Below are 17,222 nucleotides of genomic sequence, written 5' to 3'. Positions count from 1 at the left end.
CTGTCTGACTTTAACCCCACAGTACGATGAAGACTACATAAGAAAAGCAAAAGGACTATGGAACTGGGATAAATGCTCTGCAAAGAGGTCATGTGACCTGAATACACAGTCTGAAACTATGACTATGAAAATGAGTTTGGATGACCCTTAGTACCCCTAAAGTGTGGCCTGCATGGAATAACACACAACACAGGAACACATGAGAGCTGTAGAAACATTACTGTTACAGTCACTGAGTGACCTGGATAGCTGTTTCCTAGACAATAATTAAATAGGTGCCAATATCAGACCCAGCTACCAGAGCTTTGATAAAAGAGTGTTTCCTCAGACTAGGAAACATCCATTGAGAACAGTCATTGAATATGGGGGGTTGGGCTTGCATCTGGACAGGTTAAAGGGTTGTCAGGAGTTTAGGTTTGGAGAGGAACGTGCATGTCCTGTGGTGGTTAAATGTGGAAACTATAACTTTGGATTTGGACTATATCTACAAATGGATCAGTAACCCATTTGGTTGGTGAAGAGCTGGTGTTCCAGGGTCACCCAGAGGTTATGGAAATTTCAGCAGCTCTGACCAGTATTAGTTGAGAGAGAGCACAACATTTAGTGTACATACACCCTGAATTAGTGGTGCTGTAAATTGGGAAGTTAAAAAAATTTTTTATTAGACACACAAAGAAAAGGAGAGAGGGAATTGGTGTGCCAGGTCCTGTAGCCACTGAAAACGAACTCTAGATATATGTGCTACCTTGTGCCTCTGGCTTTATGTGTGTACTGGGGAATCAAACCTGGGTCCTTAGGCTTTGCAGGCAAGCACCTTAACCTGTGAGCCATCTTTCCAGCCCAAATTTCTTTTTTATAGAAGTAAAAAGGATTTTAAAGAACTATTAAAAATCTCTTCAAAGTGTCTTGGCTCAAAGCACTCTCCACATAGACCTGTGAGTGAAGTTATCTTTTAGAGAACGTCTGATTTGACTTTCAGAGTGGTAAACCAGGCATTTCCTGTACTGCAAAGGTAATCACCTCAAACCCACTGCAGAGGATGCCTTCATAGAATCACTAGTACTGCTTCCCAGATGCACCAGGCTAGCAGATGCATTGTCATGCAAGAGCCAAGAGATCTGAAGACCTATAGACTAAGCAAGATCGAGAATTTAAAAAGCCAGATACTACTGGTTGGAGGTTCACACCACTGCTTTGGATTTAGCTTAGTCCCACAGTTGAAAACATTTTGAAGAAAAAGGGCTGTTTTTAGATAATCACCTTCTCTCTGATTCCATGCTGCTGTCTCCGAACTGATAAACGTTTTCCCCATTTTAGGAAATAATTTGCCTGAATTGGCTTAACTTTCCAAGAGTTTCTTTTTTTCTTTTTTTGAGGTAGGGTGTCACTGTTGCCCAAGCTGACCTGGAATTCACTATGTAGTCTCAGGGTGGCCTTGAACTCACGGCAATTCTCCTACCTCTGTCTCCTCCTGGGTGCTGGGATTAAAGGCGTGCGCCACCATGCCCCACCAAGAATTTCTAGTTGCACATCCTCACCGGTTCTTCTCTGTCCTCATCTTCATTCTCCCCTTTCTATCTCTCTTTTCCTTCCTATCCTTTCCCCTTACCTCATCTCCTTTCTCTCCCTGTTCCCTTTTCTCCCTCCCTCTCACCCTGTCCTTTCTTTCTAGGATTTCACGATGTACCCAAGGGCAGGAACACAGGCAAACATGTTACCCTCAGCCTCCCAAGGGTCAGGAACACAGGCTGCTGATCCAAGTTCATTCAGCTCAGTAGGTTTTATTACTGAATACATTCTCATTTTTTTTAAAATCTCCATTAAACTACTTCAATATAATGCTTTTTACCACCATACAAGCTGACTACACTAGGAAGTTGCCAGTGGTCTTAAGATCAAATTTGTAGTGTATTCTTTGCATTTATCATATGATAAAGTAAGCCTAGTTAAGATAGACTTGTCTATGTAAACTACTGGAACTTGTCTTGAGTGTGTCATTGCACCATTAAATACAGAGATCATACTATAGCCACTGGCAACAGAATTGAGCACTTGGAATGTGGCTGGTCCAAGTTGAGATATGCTGTAAAAGGAAACTCGACTTGTTAGTTTCCATTTTCCCGTAAGCACACACCATCCCTTCCCAGAGAGCGCAACGAAAGACTTAACATCATGTCAACAGCAATTTGCTGGTTCCTTTATCCTGCTCAAAATCTGAAAGCAAAACCCTCCCCCCCCACACACACACCCAATGGGTCAGGTCACAGATCCATTTCTCTGCACCAGTCCAGCTTTAGGAAATCCCACACTCAAGAGGATGGTGCCTAAATACGTAGACAGTAGAGTCCCCCACCACTCCTCAGCCCCCATGACAGAGTCTCATTCCAGCCTCCAGTCCTGCTAGTAGCCATTGAGAAACTGAAGTAAACAATTGTGAACTTCTTAAGGAAAGATGATTAGATGAATAAGTTTTTTTAAAACAATGCATTTTGCTTGGAATATTGATTGGCTAAAGGAAATGATACAGACCTGAGAGAGTGGTTTCCTGTGGGCACAGTTTATGCTTCTGATAAAGACCATGTTGGGCATGATGGGCCTGGGGTGGTCGAACACAAAGTCCCCTCTGAACAGCCACACAGATGCGTGGCTGAGAACATCCACCAAGGACACCTTTCTCTGCAACACCTCAGAGGCAAGGCTGTCATAGGGACTGAACATAATATGGCAAATGTACTTCAAGGCCAGAGGGTATAGCATGTTCTTGACCCTTTGCAGGAAGTTCATGTGGTGTGAATTCCTTGTTTCTAACCTCGGGATGCATGAGGAAGGGTTTGGACACATCGTCCCCTCAGAGTCCAGCTCTCAGGGAATGGAGCGCAGAAGGAACACAGCAGGAACAGACAGGTACCTCGCCAGCACTGCCGCACAGGGATACACAGGATCCGTTAAAACCACATCAAAGGAGCTGGGGTTCAGATACTTAATCGTGGTCTTGTGCAGTAGTCCCCCACAAGAATTCATGAACATTGCTGATAAAGTTTTAAAATTTTCAACAGTTTCAAAAATCTTTATATAATGTGCTGAATCAAAAGCCTGTGCCAGATTGTGTTCAGATAGGTGATCAAACTCTTCCTTGGTATATGGAACAGCATAGTTTTTCAAGGTGAAAAAGTCCTCTCCTTTGATAAGCATGTTCACCTCTGGAGCCAGGATCACAGCCTGGTGGCCTCGGGCATGGAGCTCCCTCATGACCTTCGGCATGATCAACCACTGGCTGCCCTCCATGGGAAACACCAGCACCTTCCCCCCTTTAGTCCAGGACAGGGCACACAGCAAGAACAGCAGCCCCCCTAAACCATGCATGGGCACCTGGAGTTGCACGGTCATCTCCCGAGATGCTCACAGCAGCGAGTGTGCTGCAAGCTATGTCTGGGACATTCGTTTCTACATCAGTGAGTGGCACAAGGCTTGCCTTAAATTAATCAGTAGCTAGCATCCATATCTGGCTGTCACTATAGCTCTAACCTATGCCTCCAAGACCTAATCTTACCTCTTCCCTCCCCCCGCCCCAAGAATAAACTCTTGCAACCTGTGCATACACATACACCACACAAGCAATCAAAAAAAAAAAAAAAAGCTTTAAAATTCTATACAGGACTGGAGAGATGGCTCAGCACTTAAAAGTGTGTGCTTGCTAAGTCTGCCTGTCTGAGTTTGATTCCCCAGGACCCACTTAAAGACAGATTCATAAAGTGGTGCATGCATCTGGAGTCTGGTTGCAGTGGCAACAGCCCCTGGCACTTGCTCGCTCACTCCACACGCATGGGCCACCATGTGCATCTGGCTTATGTGGGTCCTGGGGAATTGCACCTGGTTCCTTAGGCTTTGTAGGCATGTGCCTTAAGTGCTAAGCCATCTCTCCAGCCCATGAATGAACAAATTATTGAATTAATTCAAAGGAAACACAAAAGTACAGTTGGATAAAATAACCAATACAGGAGATGAAAGTGGAATTCAATAAAGAAATGTAAATACTGAAAAAAATCAAACTCAAATGCTAGAAATGAAAAGTTAGTTAAATTTTAGAAGTCTTTGTGGAAAGTCTTGCCAATAGGATGGGTCTGTGGCCGAGGAACCTCAGAGCTTGGAGAGAAGGTGGACATCTGGAACACTGGGATAGCAGCAAAGGCAAGTTAAGAAAAAAGTACAAACAAAAATGTGATACCTATGGTAGAGCTTGAAAGGCCAATTCTAAGAATGTGTACAGATGAAGAATTGTATACTAAAAGTATAGAAATATTTTAAATGATACCATGCCAGAAAATGTCCCAAGTGTAAAGAACGAGATGGGCTATCAAATTCAGGAGGCCTTAGAACTCCAGACAAGACAAAAAGAGCCTCCTGGACTGCTTCACTCTTGAGAGTCAGTCCTGGCAGCTCATGTTTTTCTTGAATAAAAGCTTCCCATCTTTGCCTCAGAGTGGTCTCCGTGGTCCTTGGTCACTCCTGAACCTCACATCTGGTGCTCGTGACTCAGAGGAGGTTCCCGGTTGCCCTCTTGGGCAGCCAGACCTCCTTTTCTCCTTACCAGACCACCTAGCTGCCATTTGACCCTCTGAAGGCCTCAGACCATTTCTGTCTGATACAGGCACTCACACCCACCACGATTCGGCCTCACTGTCTCCTCCCTCCTTGGTATTTCTCCCCTCCTGTCTTGGGTTTATCCCCTCCTTGTGGAAGCCATGCTGCATGCCAGGCTACCCCTTGGCTGCTAGGCCCCAACCCCAGGTCTCCAGAAAGACACACCCTGGACACCTCGGGTCTTGCTTTCTGGTCTACGTACCCTAAGGGGCGCCTTTTGGTTCAGTTGCATCATCTCGGGACACCTCCTCTCCCTCTTCCTCCTGAGCTCTCATCTCCCACAGCCAGCTGCTTTTGCCATCGGGAGCACAGGTGCCCTCCTTGCCCACTAACAGGCTAAAAAACTGACAGTTGTGACCTGTAAGGCCTCTGCCCACGTGGTAGGTGCAGGCCCCGTTCACCCTAATGGGCCAGGGGCTTATATTGGTGTTCTGTGTAAACCCAGCTTAAGCTCTGGTTTATTTTTCTCTCCCCCTTGTTTTGCTCTATCCCTGTCTCCTTCTGGCATCTTGTCTTCCTCTGCAACTCTGCTTGGCCACATCCATAAGCTGGACAATGGGTCCAAATGGCCTGAGAATGATACTTTTGAGTTCCAAATTATCACTGATTTAAACAGCTTCTGCCACTGTACAGGCAAATGATCAGAAATACCCTATTTTTCATTCTATGTGCAGGGCCTTGTCTCAGCCCTACCTGCTTTTCTTACCAGGTCCTTCTAGCCCCTCCCCATTCTCATCCTCACCCTCTGCTTTTGACCCTGTCGCCATAGAGGACCTGACCCTGACAGCTCCTCCAGCTCCCTCAGCCTCTCCTGACACCCTGCCTGGTAACAAGGTTTGCTTTTAAGTCTCCAGAGTTGTGAAGAGACTAGAAATTTAAAATGGGAATGTATAACTTCTGAATAAATGCCTGAGTGAATGAATGAATATGTGAAGGGGAAATGATCGTCTAGAGTCTATATGAAAAGCGCACTTGACATGAATGTGTGTGAGAGAGTGTGTATGGGGCTCATGGCCCTGAGGCTGCAGAATGACTTCTGTTCTGAGTAGTGCCATTACACTGTGGGGATGTTTTCCAGCAAGCCCACTGTACGAGATGGCATAGCCAATTTTTACTGTTGAGTGTCCCACAGAAGAAACACTAAAAGCAATTAATATCATAGAAAAAAATGAAAGATTCTCCTACTCTTTATTAAAATAGAGTTGTAAAAAGGCAGGATTGGAAAGCAGCCTATAGCCCTGAGGGAAGATGAAAACTCTCCTTGCAATGTAGGAAAAAAAAATGGCTATTTCTTAGCTTCCCTGCCCTGCAGAGCCAGAGAACTGCAAGCACACAGGGAATCTCAGGATCCTGGCCCCAGCATGATGATGAATGAATGCCAAGTTGCCATGGGACTTCTTCTAAGAAATTGGTAACTGTTTTATGCTTATAAGAAATTTGCCCTCCAGACATAAAATGGCCTGGATATCTATGACCTCATAGTGCCTGACACTACCTACACAAGACCATCATAAGAGGAGGAAAAGATCATGCCATCAAAATAAGACTGAGATGGGTAGGGGATATGATGGAGAATTGAATTTCAAAGGGGAAAGTGGGGGGAGAGAGGGCATTACCATGGGATATTTTTTATAATCATGGAAAATGTTAATAAAAATTGAGAAAAAAAAGAAGTTTGTAACTGTTTTAAGTTTACTATATCTTTCCATGCTCCTATGGAATTATTAGCAGACAACAGCTTCAAGATTTATGTTTAAATTTAGAAGTACCTGATACTGCATTTGTAAAAAGAAATTTTCTAAAATTTCTAATAATGTTTAAGCCTGCTTTCGTATTTTTAAAAATGTGTTTCAGGAAAGTTATAAGAAACAAAGTTCCAAAGTCTATGTTTATTCTGGGTAAACAGCATAAGTCAAATTTGATCTACTCTTTCTTTTAAAAAGATATTCCAAAAGGCCTTTTGAGGGAAAAAATGGTCATATTAAAAGTGTTATGGTAAGAACAATAAAAGTTTTTGTTGGTAGTTATGAGATGAACTGATTGAAAAAGATAAACTGGAGAGAAAACTTTAAAATTCACTCATTAATATTCTCTTGTAAGGTTTTATTTCATGGAGAACAGAAAAATTCTAGACAAAGTTATGTTGTGATTTAAGATGTAATCCCTCAGTTTCTCCAACAGTCAGTCTTAATACTTTAGATTCAACTCACATCATCACGGAACAAGTTTACCAAAGTACCACAGACAGAATTAGAGTTGATTAAGGCTCAAATAGTTAAAGATTGTGCCATAAAACTTTTGTGTATGTTAAGAGATTAAAAATATTTCTTTTGGGCTGGAGAGATGGCTTAGTGGTTAAGCACTTGCCTGTGAAACCTGAGGACCCCGGTTCAAGGTTCAGTTCTCCAGGACCCACGTAAGCCAGATGCATAAGGGGGTGAATGGTCTGGAGTTTGTTTTCAGTGGCTGGAGGCCATGGAACACCCATTCTCTCTCTCTCTATCTGCCTCTTTCTCTCTCTGTCACGGTCAAGTAAATAAAAATAAGAAAACATTTCTTTTGGCTCAGCAGTTAAAGGTGCTTATTTGCAAAGCCAGATGCACATAATGGAGCATACATTTGGAAACTGTTTGCAGTGGCAAGTGGCTCTGGCATGCCCATGCCCTCTTTTCCAAAAAAGAACCTCTCATGTCACATCATACAGAAGCATGAAACATGCAGAACAAAGAAAGCTTCAAGAGAGAAGAACCAAGAACCAAACCACATAACAAAGCACCCATGAGAACAGGAATAGATTCCCAACAGAAACCTTGAAAACCAAGTAGGGCTTGGAAGGATGTGTTTCTAGCTCTAAAAGACAACTGCCAAGCCAGATTACTATGTCTAGGAAAGAAAGAAAACAAAGACATTATGAAAACAAATGAAAGGAGTTCATGACCAAAAAGCCAGCATTTCAGAAGATACTTGAAGGAATCCTTTAGACTAAAGAGAAAGATAAACACATCCATGAGGGTACAAGAAAGAATAAACCATAATAAGGCAGTGACTAAAGAAATGAGGAATAGAAAAGCACCAGACTCTATAAAATCAACAAAATGACAGGAATTAGTACACAACTTTTAATAATAACTTTCAAAAGCAATATATTAATATTAACATCAATAGTCTCACTTATGTAATAAAAAACAGATGAGCAAATCATTGCCTCCTGGGAATGTACCTCTATGTAACTTTGGGGAGAAAGAAGGAAAAATGTATTCCCAGGAAATGGAATGAAAAAGAAGCCTGCAGATGTTGCTGTTTCAGTATCTGATGGAAAGAACTTCAAACTAAAATAAGTCAGAAGAAATAAGATTGCTTCATAATGGCTAAGGGAACAACCCATCCACAGGCTATTTCAATTCTAAGCATCTATGCACGAAATACCAGTGTGCCCAACCAACACTACTGAGTGTAGAAACAACTAATGCCAAGACAGTAATAGCAAGTAACTTTGATATTCCATTCTACCCATGGTGAAGCAATTTGACCAAAAAAAAATCATTTCAATTAAATGTCATCACAGATTAAATAGTCCTAACAGACATCCACAGAACATTCTACCCAAAGGCTGCAGAATATACATTCTTCTCATTAGCAACTGTAACTTTCTCTACAACAGCTTATATAATGTGACACAAATAAAGTCTTAACAAATATAGGACAACTGAAATAATTTCTTATATTCCATTTGACCATAATGGAATAAAACAACATACACGGCCTCATGACCAGTGAACATCCGTGACATTGTGGATGCTGAAAAACACATTGTTGAATGATGAATGAGTCATCCAACAAATCAAGAATCTAAAGAAAATGAAAATAAAACATTCTGAAATGTATGGGATTTAGTCCTAAAGGGGAAGTTTTCAGCACTAAATATATACATTAAAAACCAAGAGAGAATACAAATACACAAGTTAACAATGCACCTTAGGACATTGAAAAAGTAAGAACAAGCCAACACCCAAATCAGTACAATGAAATAAGTAATTAAGATTAGACCAGAAAGTAATGAAATAGAAATGAAAATATATGTAAACAGCAAATGAAACTGAGTGTTATTTCTTTGAAAAAACAAGATTGCTATACTCTTAGCCAAACCAACAGGAAGAGAGAAGATTCAAGTTAGTGATTCAAAGGAAAACATTACAACAGATAAGGAATGAAATTCAGAAAAGTATTAGGACAGTCCTTAAACACTTGTCTTCTGCCAGCTGCCCGCTGTCACCACGCAGGTGGAGCTGTGCAGTTCAGTGGGTACAAGATCTGCCCGACTGGGGCGGGCAGCGCTATGCCAGGACCCGCAGCAAGGTTTTCCAGTGTCTTAATGCACAATGTTCCAAGAGTGATGATCCTCGACAGATAAGCTGGACTGTCATCTACGGAAGAAAGTACAAAGATGGACAGCCGGAGAAAATTCAGAAGAAGAGAACCTAGCGTGCCATCAGGTTCCAGAGGGCCATCACTGGGGCATCTTCTGCTGACATCATGGCCAAGAGGAACCAAAAACCGTCAGTCGGAAAGGCTGGGCGAGAGCAGGCTATTAGAGCTGCCAAGGAAGCAAAAAGGGCTAAGCAGGCATCCGAGAAGACAGCAATGGCTGCTGCTAAGGCCCCCACAAAGGCCGCACCTGAGCAAGACTGTAAGGCCTGTGAAGGTTTCTGCTCCCAGAGTTGGTGGAAAATGCTAATTGGTAGGTCAGATATTTTTAAACTTAAAATTTTTTTGTTTATTTTTACTTATTTATTTGAGAGTGACAGACAGAAAAAGAGGCAGAGAGAGAGAGAGAGAGGGAGAGGGAGAGAATGGGCACATCAAGGCATCCAGCCACTGCAAACGAACTCCAGATGCATGTGCCACCGCTTGCATCTGGCTTACATGGATGCTGAGGAATGGAGCCTCCAACCGTGGTCCTTAGGCTTCACAGGCAAGTGCTTAACCGCTAAGCCATCTTTCCAGCACGGTATATCAGATTTTTAAATAAAGATCTGTCTATAACTCAAAAAAAAAAAAAGACAAAACTTATCTTCTATTAAATTGGAAAAGAACTGGAATTTCTGGATGCAGATGACCAACCAAAATTAAACATGATGATGTAAACACGCAGATCTACACCAAAAAATTAGATTAAAGCAGTAATAATAAAAAATTCCAAACCAGGCGTGGTGGTGCACACCTTTAATCCCAGCACTAGGGAGGCAGAGGTAGGAGGATTGCTGTTCGAGGCCACCCTGAAACTACATAGTGAATTCCAAATCAGCTTAGACTAGAGAAAGACCTTACCTCCAAAACATAACACAAACAAACAAACAAATTCCAAACTTTAAAAAGCCTAAATCAGGCTGGAGAAATGGCTTAACGTTTAAAACGCTTGCCTGCAAAGCCAAAGGACCTAGGTTTGAGTCCTCAGGATCCACATAAAGCCATGTACACAAGGTGGTGTATGTGCCTGGAGTTTGCAGTGGCTGGAGGCACTTGTATACCCATTCTTTTTCTGTCTCAAATAAATAAATAAAAATAAAATGTTTTAAAAAGCCTAAGTCCCGATGGATTTGGTATTCTACCAGACATTTACAGAAGAGCTAACAGCAATACTTCTTAAAGTATTTTATAATAACAGAAATGGGGGCTGGAGAGATGGTTGAGCAGTTAAAGGCACTTGCATGCAAAGCTTGATGGCCTGGTTTCAATTCCCCAGTACCTACATAAAGCCAGATGCACAAAGAAGTACATACATCTAGCATTTGTTACAGCGGCAAGAAGTTCTGGTACACCCATTGCTCATTCTTTCTCTCTGTCCTCTCCTTGCAGATAAACTTGTTTGGGTTCAGCCCTTTTATTCAAGTTTAAATCATTAAAGAGAAACTGAAAAATTAGAAATCTCTTTTAATGTTTTATTTATTTATTGGAAAGAAAGAGTGTGAGACAAACAGACAGAATGGGCACACAAGGGCTTCCAGCCACTGCAAACAAACTCCAGACTCATGTGCCACCTTGTGTATCTGGTTTATGTGGGTACTGGTGAATCAAATCTACATCCTTAGGCTTCACAGGCAAGTGCCTTAACTTAATGGTTAAGGCATCTCTCCAGCCCTAGAAATCTCTTAAAAAATGAGTAAAGGAAGCCAGGCATGGTGGCACATTCCTTTAATCTCTGCACTTAGGAGGCAGAAGTAGTAGGATTGCCATGATTTCAAGGCCACCCTGAGACTACATATTGAATTTCAGGTCAGCCTGAGCTAGAGTGAGACCCTACCTCGAAAAATCAAAAAAGAAAAAGAAAAGAAAATGAGTAAAGGCCTGGAGAGATGGCTTAGTGGTTAAGGCTCTTGCCTGCAAAGCCAAAGGTCCTGGGTTGGATTTCCCAGTACCCACATAAAGCCAGATGACAAGTTGGCACGAGTCTGGAGTTCCTTTGCAGTGGCTGGAGGCCCTGGCACACCCATTCTCTCTGCCTCCCTCTTTCTCTCTCTCTCTCTCTCTCTCTCTCTCTCTCTCTCTATTAAATAACTAACTAAATATTTTTTTTAAAGATGAGTAAATAAGGAAGCACTTGAAAATTAAATATTTAAAAATATGAATTCTACAAAGAACATTAATTTGCTAAAGGGCACTGATACAGACCAGAGAGTGGCTTCCTGTTGGCACAGTTTATGACCCAGAGGAAGACCATATTGGGCATGATGGGCTCGGGGTGGTCAAACACAAAGTCCCCTCTGATGAGCTACGCAAGCGTGGCTGAGAACATCCACCAAGGACACCTCTGTCTGCAACACCTCGGAGGTAAGGATCAAACAAGGAGTATAAAAAATATGACAAAGATCGGGCTAGAGAGATGGCTTAGCGGTTAAGCACTTGCCTGTGAAACCTAAGGACCCCAGTTTGAGGCTCAATTCCCCAGGACCCACGTTAGCCAGGGGGCGCACGCATCTGGAGTTCGTTTGCGGTGGCTGGAGGCCCTGGCGCGCCCATTCTCTCTCTATCTGTCTCTTTCTCTCCCTCTTTCTCTGTCACTCTCAAATAAATAAATAAAAATGAACAGAAAATATTTTTTTTAATATGCCAAAGATAATTCAAGGCCAGAAGGCAGAGCATGTCCTTGATCCTTTGCAGGAAGTGCATGTGGTCTGAATTCCTTGCTAGTAACCTTGGGTTATAGGAGGAAGTGTTTGGATGCTTTGTGGCCTCAAATTTTATGTCACAGGAAAGGTAGTGCAGAAAAATACAACAGTACTTTTCCAGCACTGCTCCACAGGGTTAAAGAGGGTCCATTAAAACCACATGGTAGGTAGGTAGGTAGATTGATAGATGATAGATAGACAGACAGACAGACAGATAGTAGCTAGGTAGAGGCAGATAAGGAGAGAGAATAGATGCACCAGAGCCTTTAGGCACTGAAAATGAACTCCAGATGCATGTGCCACTTTGTGCACCTGGCTTTATATGAGTACTAGGGAATCGAACCTGAATCCTTAGGCTTTCTGGACAAGTGCCTTCACTGCTGAGCCACCTTGCCAGCCCTTATTTCTCTTCTAAAAAGTTGTGAGGGGCTGGAGAGAATGCTTAGCAGTTAAGGTACTCACCTGGAAAGCCTAATAACCCAGATTCCATTCCCCAGTACCCATGTAAAGCCAGATGTGCGAGGTGGTGCAATTCTCTCTCTCTTTCCTCTCTCTGCTTGTAAATAAATAAGTAAATAATTTTAAAGGTTGTGAAACCTGCATAATCATTTGTATTTATTCCCCAGGCAAACGATATTGTTTGCAGGCACTACGAAAATGTTTACCACAGCATTTTCAGCAGTTCATTTTCTATTTACTTGGAAATTTGAGCCAGTTAACTAGCTCTGAATCATTTAGTTCCACTTCTTAAAATCACTTTTGGGGTGTAAAACATAAGTATGTTAATAACACTGTGGTTTAAAATAAAGATGGCTTTCCATTGCATATAAGGGCTGGCGATGAAGGAACAACTGATAATTGTTTGAAATAGATAGCAATCTAGACTTTTAAAAAATTTTATAAGCATTTTCCATGATTATAAAAAAATATACCATGGAAATTCCCTCCCTCACCCCCCCACACTTTCCCCTTCGAAATTCCATTCTCCATCATGTTACCTCCCCATCTCAATCATTGGCAACCTAGACTTTTAAATGTAGGGGAGCCTGACAAGGTGAGTGTCATCATTAGGGGTGCTCCCGTTGCTCTTGTGGCAAATCACCACAGACACAGAGGGTGAAGTCAGTTCATGTTTACTGTCATATTACAGAGTCCAGAGCAGTACGACCAGGACTGTGTTCTCTGAAGGCTGAGGACAAGCTGAGGTTCCATGGCTGGTTAATGACATGTGAGGACTGCCTTCAGCCCTACTTGATTCTACAGCTACAGCAGACGCTGCACAAGGAAGAAGCCTTTCTCTCACAAATCTCCTCCTGGCTGTGCAGAGTTTGACAAAAGCCAGGTTTCAATATAAGCTACTGTCTGTGCTATTGGTTGTCCCCCAAAGCTACATGGTGAGACCCTACTTCTGGCAAGCCATCACCTTAGTTACTGAGCTATCTCTTCAGCAAGACCCCGTTGCCAGAGGCACCACATGCTTCGGGTTCAGGACATGGAGAAATCAAGGTTGAAATGAGATAGAAGCTTCCTTCCTCTTGGATAGCTTTTCCAGTGCCAGAGGTAATATGCAGGCTGTTGGAGGAGAAAGGGTATCAACAGACCTACCAAGCTATGGACTCTTTAGGCTACACTACCAACTTGACAGCAAGATATAGCCCACAGGTACAATACTGGCCTGACTGTTATGGGGTGATCAGTTGCTTTCCAGTTGGATCTGAAGCCTCCTCCACAGTAGGAAATTCATGCCCGGTACTGTAAACCTAGCCAAAGCCTCATGGCTAGGGAAGCCATGGGCCTTTGTGGAGAAGCACCCCTGTTCTTTTGCTAAATGGACAGGATGCACTCATTAAGTTGCCTTCCTAATATTCATGTTGATTCCCACCCATCAGTGTTGCTGTCAGATTTTGTGGTAGTTTAAGTGTGGGGTGTCCCACATAGCCTCCTGTGCTTGTGATTAAGCCTCATACTCCCATCCCCACTGGTGGAGCCTCGCTGAGGAGGTGTGCCACTGGGGGTGAGCTCCGAGCTTTGTGCAGCCCAGCTCCATCCTGCCAGAGCTAGCTGACTCAGACTACCTCCTTCTCCTGCTGCCTTGCTGCCACGCCTTCCCTGCCACGATGAAGCTTCCCCTTGAAACCGTGAGCTGAAATAAACCCTTTCCTCCAACACGCTGCTTTGGGTCTGGTGCTTTGTCCCAGCAATGAGATGGCAACTGCTACATCTTTGGTCAGAGAAGCTTCTTTTAGCAGTGGATAGTGGTCACTGCAAAGACTAATAATTGGTCAATATGATAAGAATAAGTGACTGTTGATGGCGCAGTTCTAAATGAGACATCTCTGTCATTCCCTCCACCAAGGATCAGGGATCTTTACAGAAGAATGAGCCAAAAGAATGTAAGAGGAAGGAGTGGAGTGTTGTGCAATGTCCCCCAGGCATGGCCTAGCCATTGCACCCTTGGGCTGTCAGCTGCTATGTCTACTCGCACAAGGCTGGGCCCAGCCACATTCTGTCATGCAGAGGGGAGAGGGGCACAAGGGCCCACAGCATGCTGCGTAGTTATTGGCAGTAATAGCAGCTAGGGGACGAGACATTTTCTTCAGCATGTAGCCAGGCACTGGGTAGTTTTCCATGCTCCTGTAAGTAACCCTAATCAAACTTACTGATTCTGCCAGACATAGTGGTGCACACCTTTGATCCCAGCAGTTGGGAGGCAGAGGTAGGAGAATCGTTTAGAGTTTGAGGCCACCCTGAGACTACAGAGTGAATTTCAGGTCAGCCTGGGCTAGAGTTATACCTATCTCAAAAAATAAAGAAAGAAAACTTACTGCTTCACCAAAAATAAAAATAAAGAAAGAACAAGACATGAAAGTAAAAGGGTAGCTATGAGGAAAAAGGAGCTAGTGGGGGAGGGATAAGAGAGGATAATGGGGAATGAGTATGATCAAAATGTATCATATACACAAAGGAAAATGTTATAATGAGCCTATTATTATGTATAATTTACATAATTTACATACTAATAAAAACTTCAAGACATGTTCCACTAGCTTTACCCGCTGACTAGATGAGGCACTTTATGTATATTTGAGAAAGTCCACACAGTGGGCACAGTTTAAGCCTCACTTTCACATCACTTAGGGTAAGGTTCCCTTGAGAGAGCACACCACAGGGCACCCGCTGCCACGGAACGCATGGAGACTGCCCACAGGGCACCCACTGCCATGGAACGCATGGAGACTGCTCAAAACATGCAAACAGCACAGCAAGTGGGACAGGCTACGGCACTGCAGGTTCTTCACGTGAGCACCCTCCCCCACAGGGAGCACCACCACCGTAACTATGACAACACCTGGGATGCAGGAGTTCCTTCATCCTTCTACCGAAAATCTACAAGGAACTCCCTCCACTCCTGGGTCAGGTCACAGCTCCACTGCTCTGCTCCTCCCTAGCTTCAGGAACTCTTGTCCCCAGGAGTCATTGGTGACAAGTGCACAGTCTCAGTGGAGTCCCCAGTGCTCCCCAGTCCCATTACAAACTCTCCTCCAGCCCCCAGTCATCCCTGTGGTCACTGAAAACCTAACATCCATGACTGTGGACACCTTAAAAGTTCAACTCACCAAATACTAGGCTACTAGGAGCAGGGTAGGAGTTCTTTGGAGGCTGAATGTGAGCATAAAGTACCTTGAACCCTGCTTGACTGGCCAAGGGCAATGATACAGACCTGAGAGAGTGGCTTCCTGTGGGCACAGTTTATGCCTCCGATAAAGACCATGTTGGGCATGATGGGCCTGGGGTAGTCGAACACAAAATCCCCTCTGAACAGCCACACAGATGCATGGCTGAGAACATCCACCAAGGACACCTCTCTCTGCAGCACCTCAGAGGCAAGGTTTGCATAGAGAGTAAAACTGAAATGGCAAATGTACTTCATGGCCAGAGGGTACAGCATGTTCTTGACCCTTTGCAGGAAGCTCATGTGGTCTGAATTCCTTGTAAGAAACCGTGGGATGTACGAGGGAGGGTTTGGACACATCGTCCCCTCCGAGCTTAGCTCACAGGGAAGGTAGCGTAGAAAAAACACGGCAGGGACAGACAGGTATTTTGCCAGCACTGCCCCACAGGGATACACAGGGTCTGTAAAAACCACGTCAAAGGAACTGGAGTTCAGATATTGGATGAGGGCCTTGTTGTGCAGTAGATCCGCGCAAGACTTCAGGAAGGCTGTTGATACATTTCTCAAACTTATGTTACTTTTTATGAATGTCTTCATGTAATGTTCTTTTGCAAAGATCTGGTCAAGGTTTCTTCGCATTACCTGGTTATATTCTTCCTTAGTGTATGGGATAGCAAAGGTTTTCAGGGTGAAAAACTCCTCTCTTTTGATGTGCACATTCACCTCTGGAGCCAGGACCACAGCTTCATGGCCTCGGGCGTGGAGCTCCCTCACGACATCCAGCATGCTCAGCCAATGGCTTCCCTCCACTGGAACCACCAGCACCTTCCCTCCATCAGTGCCAGGTAGGGCACACAGCAAGAGCAGCAGGCCTGACAGCCTGCACAGGGCCACCCAGATTCTTGTGGCCATCTGCCCAGAATCCCACAGCAGTGGACTTTCCACAAACTCTGTTTCCTATAGTTTCTTCATCTTCTTATCCACAGCCCACTTCCCATGCAGCCTGTTATTGGGTGGCATGGGGCCCTCTGAGGTTAATCATTGCAGAACGGATCTATCTTTGGCTTCCACTGCTCTCTCCTGCTTCTGACCATGAAGGTGCTGATCTTGCAGGTTCTTTGATGTAAGATCTCCCACGGACCTGCTATTCTATCCATCAGGCATCCTAGTTCACCTCTTGTTTTCTTCCAACATCAAACACAACCTGTGTACGCCCACATCATTGCATCGCCTCCTTATCTGTTGGGCACATTCTAGCAGCTGCCACTGAGCTCTGAGCACTGCCTGGTGCTTTGACCTACAGTGGAACATGGGGTGACAGGGTGACCCAATGTGGGAAGTGCAAAGTCTCTGCACATGCACAAGGAACTCCCAGCATATAAGAATCTGGGAGACTTTTGGTTAAGATGGCGGTGTAGGTACCATGCCAAAGCAGCCTAGGGGGGAAAAAGACCAAAAAAACTCAGCAAAATACACACTTTTACTAAAAAGTGAGGTGTATAGGAAATTGAAGCAGCAGCGGAGAAGTAGAAGAGATCCAGAGCATCCAGAGCCCGCACAGGCTAGCAAAAGCAGCCCCGGCAGGTCCGCCAACCGCAGTGGAAGCAGTGCACCAGAAAGCTGCCAGGCTTGGCTCGACCTGCAGGAAAAGCCAGGTGTGGGAGCTTCCACTCACACCAGCGCTCTCTGCAACTCAAGAAATGTGAAGGGAGAGTGGCAGTGAGCAACGGAGGAGCAGACCA

General features: G+C 44.0%; 1 protein-coding gene and 2 pseudogenes across 6 annotated transcripts in view; 1 reads left to right on the top strand and 2 right to left on the bottom strand.

Moving 5' to 3' along the window:
• LOC101617823 (UDP-glucuronosyltransferase 1-6) overlaps positions 1-17,222 on the bottom strand; it is a 138,078-nt gene that overhangs the window by 19,516 nt on the left and 101,340 nt on the right. The window contains exon 1 of one of the 6 annotated variants that reach the window (XM_045147581.1): positions 15,529-16,392. The exons of the other annotated variants lie outside the window; for them this stretch is intronic. Within the exon in view, the coding sequence (XP_045003516.1) occupies positions 15,529-16,392 (864 nt within the window). Of the gene's footprint in view, positions 1-15,528; positions 16,393-17,222 lie in introns of those variants that run through there. 6 annotated transcript variants of the gene reach the window in all.
• LOC105944301 lies at positions 157-3,387 on the bottom strand (annotated as a pseudogene).
• On the top strand, positions 8,849-9,378 carry LOC105944300 (annotated as a pseudogene).

This window comes from Jaculus jaculus, chromosome 4, assembly GCF_020740685.1.
Source record: "Jaculus jaculus isolate mJacJac1 chromosome 4, mJacJac1.mat.Y.cur, whole genome shotgun sequence".
In the NCBI taxonomy this organism is placed as follows: domain Eukaryota; kingdom Metazoa; phylum Chordata; class Mammalia; order Rodentia; family Dipodidae; genus Jaculus; species Jaculus jaculus.
This window is presented reverse-complemented; position numbering and strand designations above follow the sequence as displayed.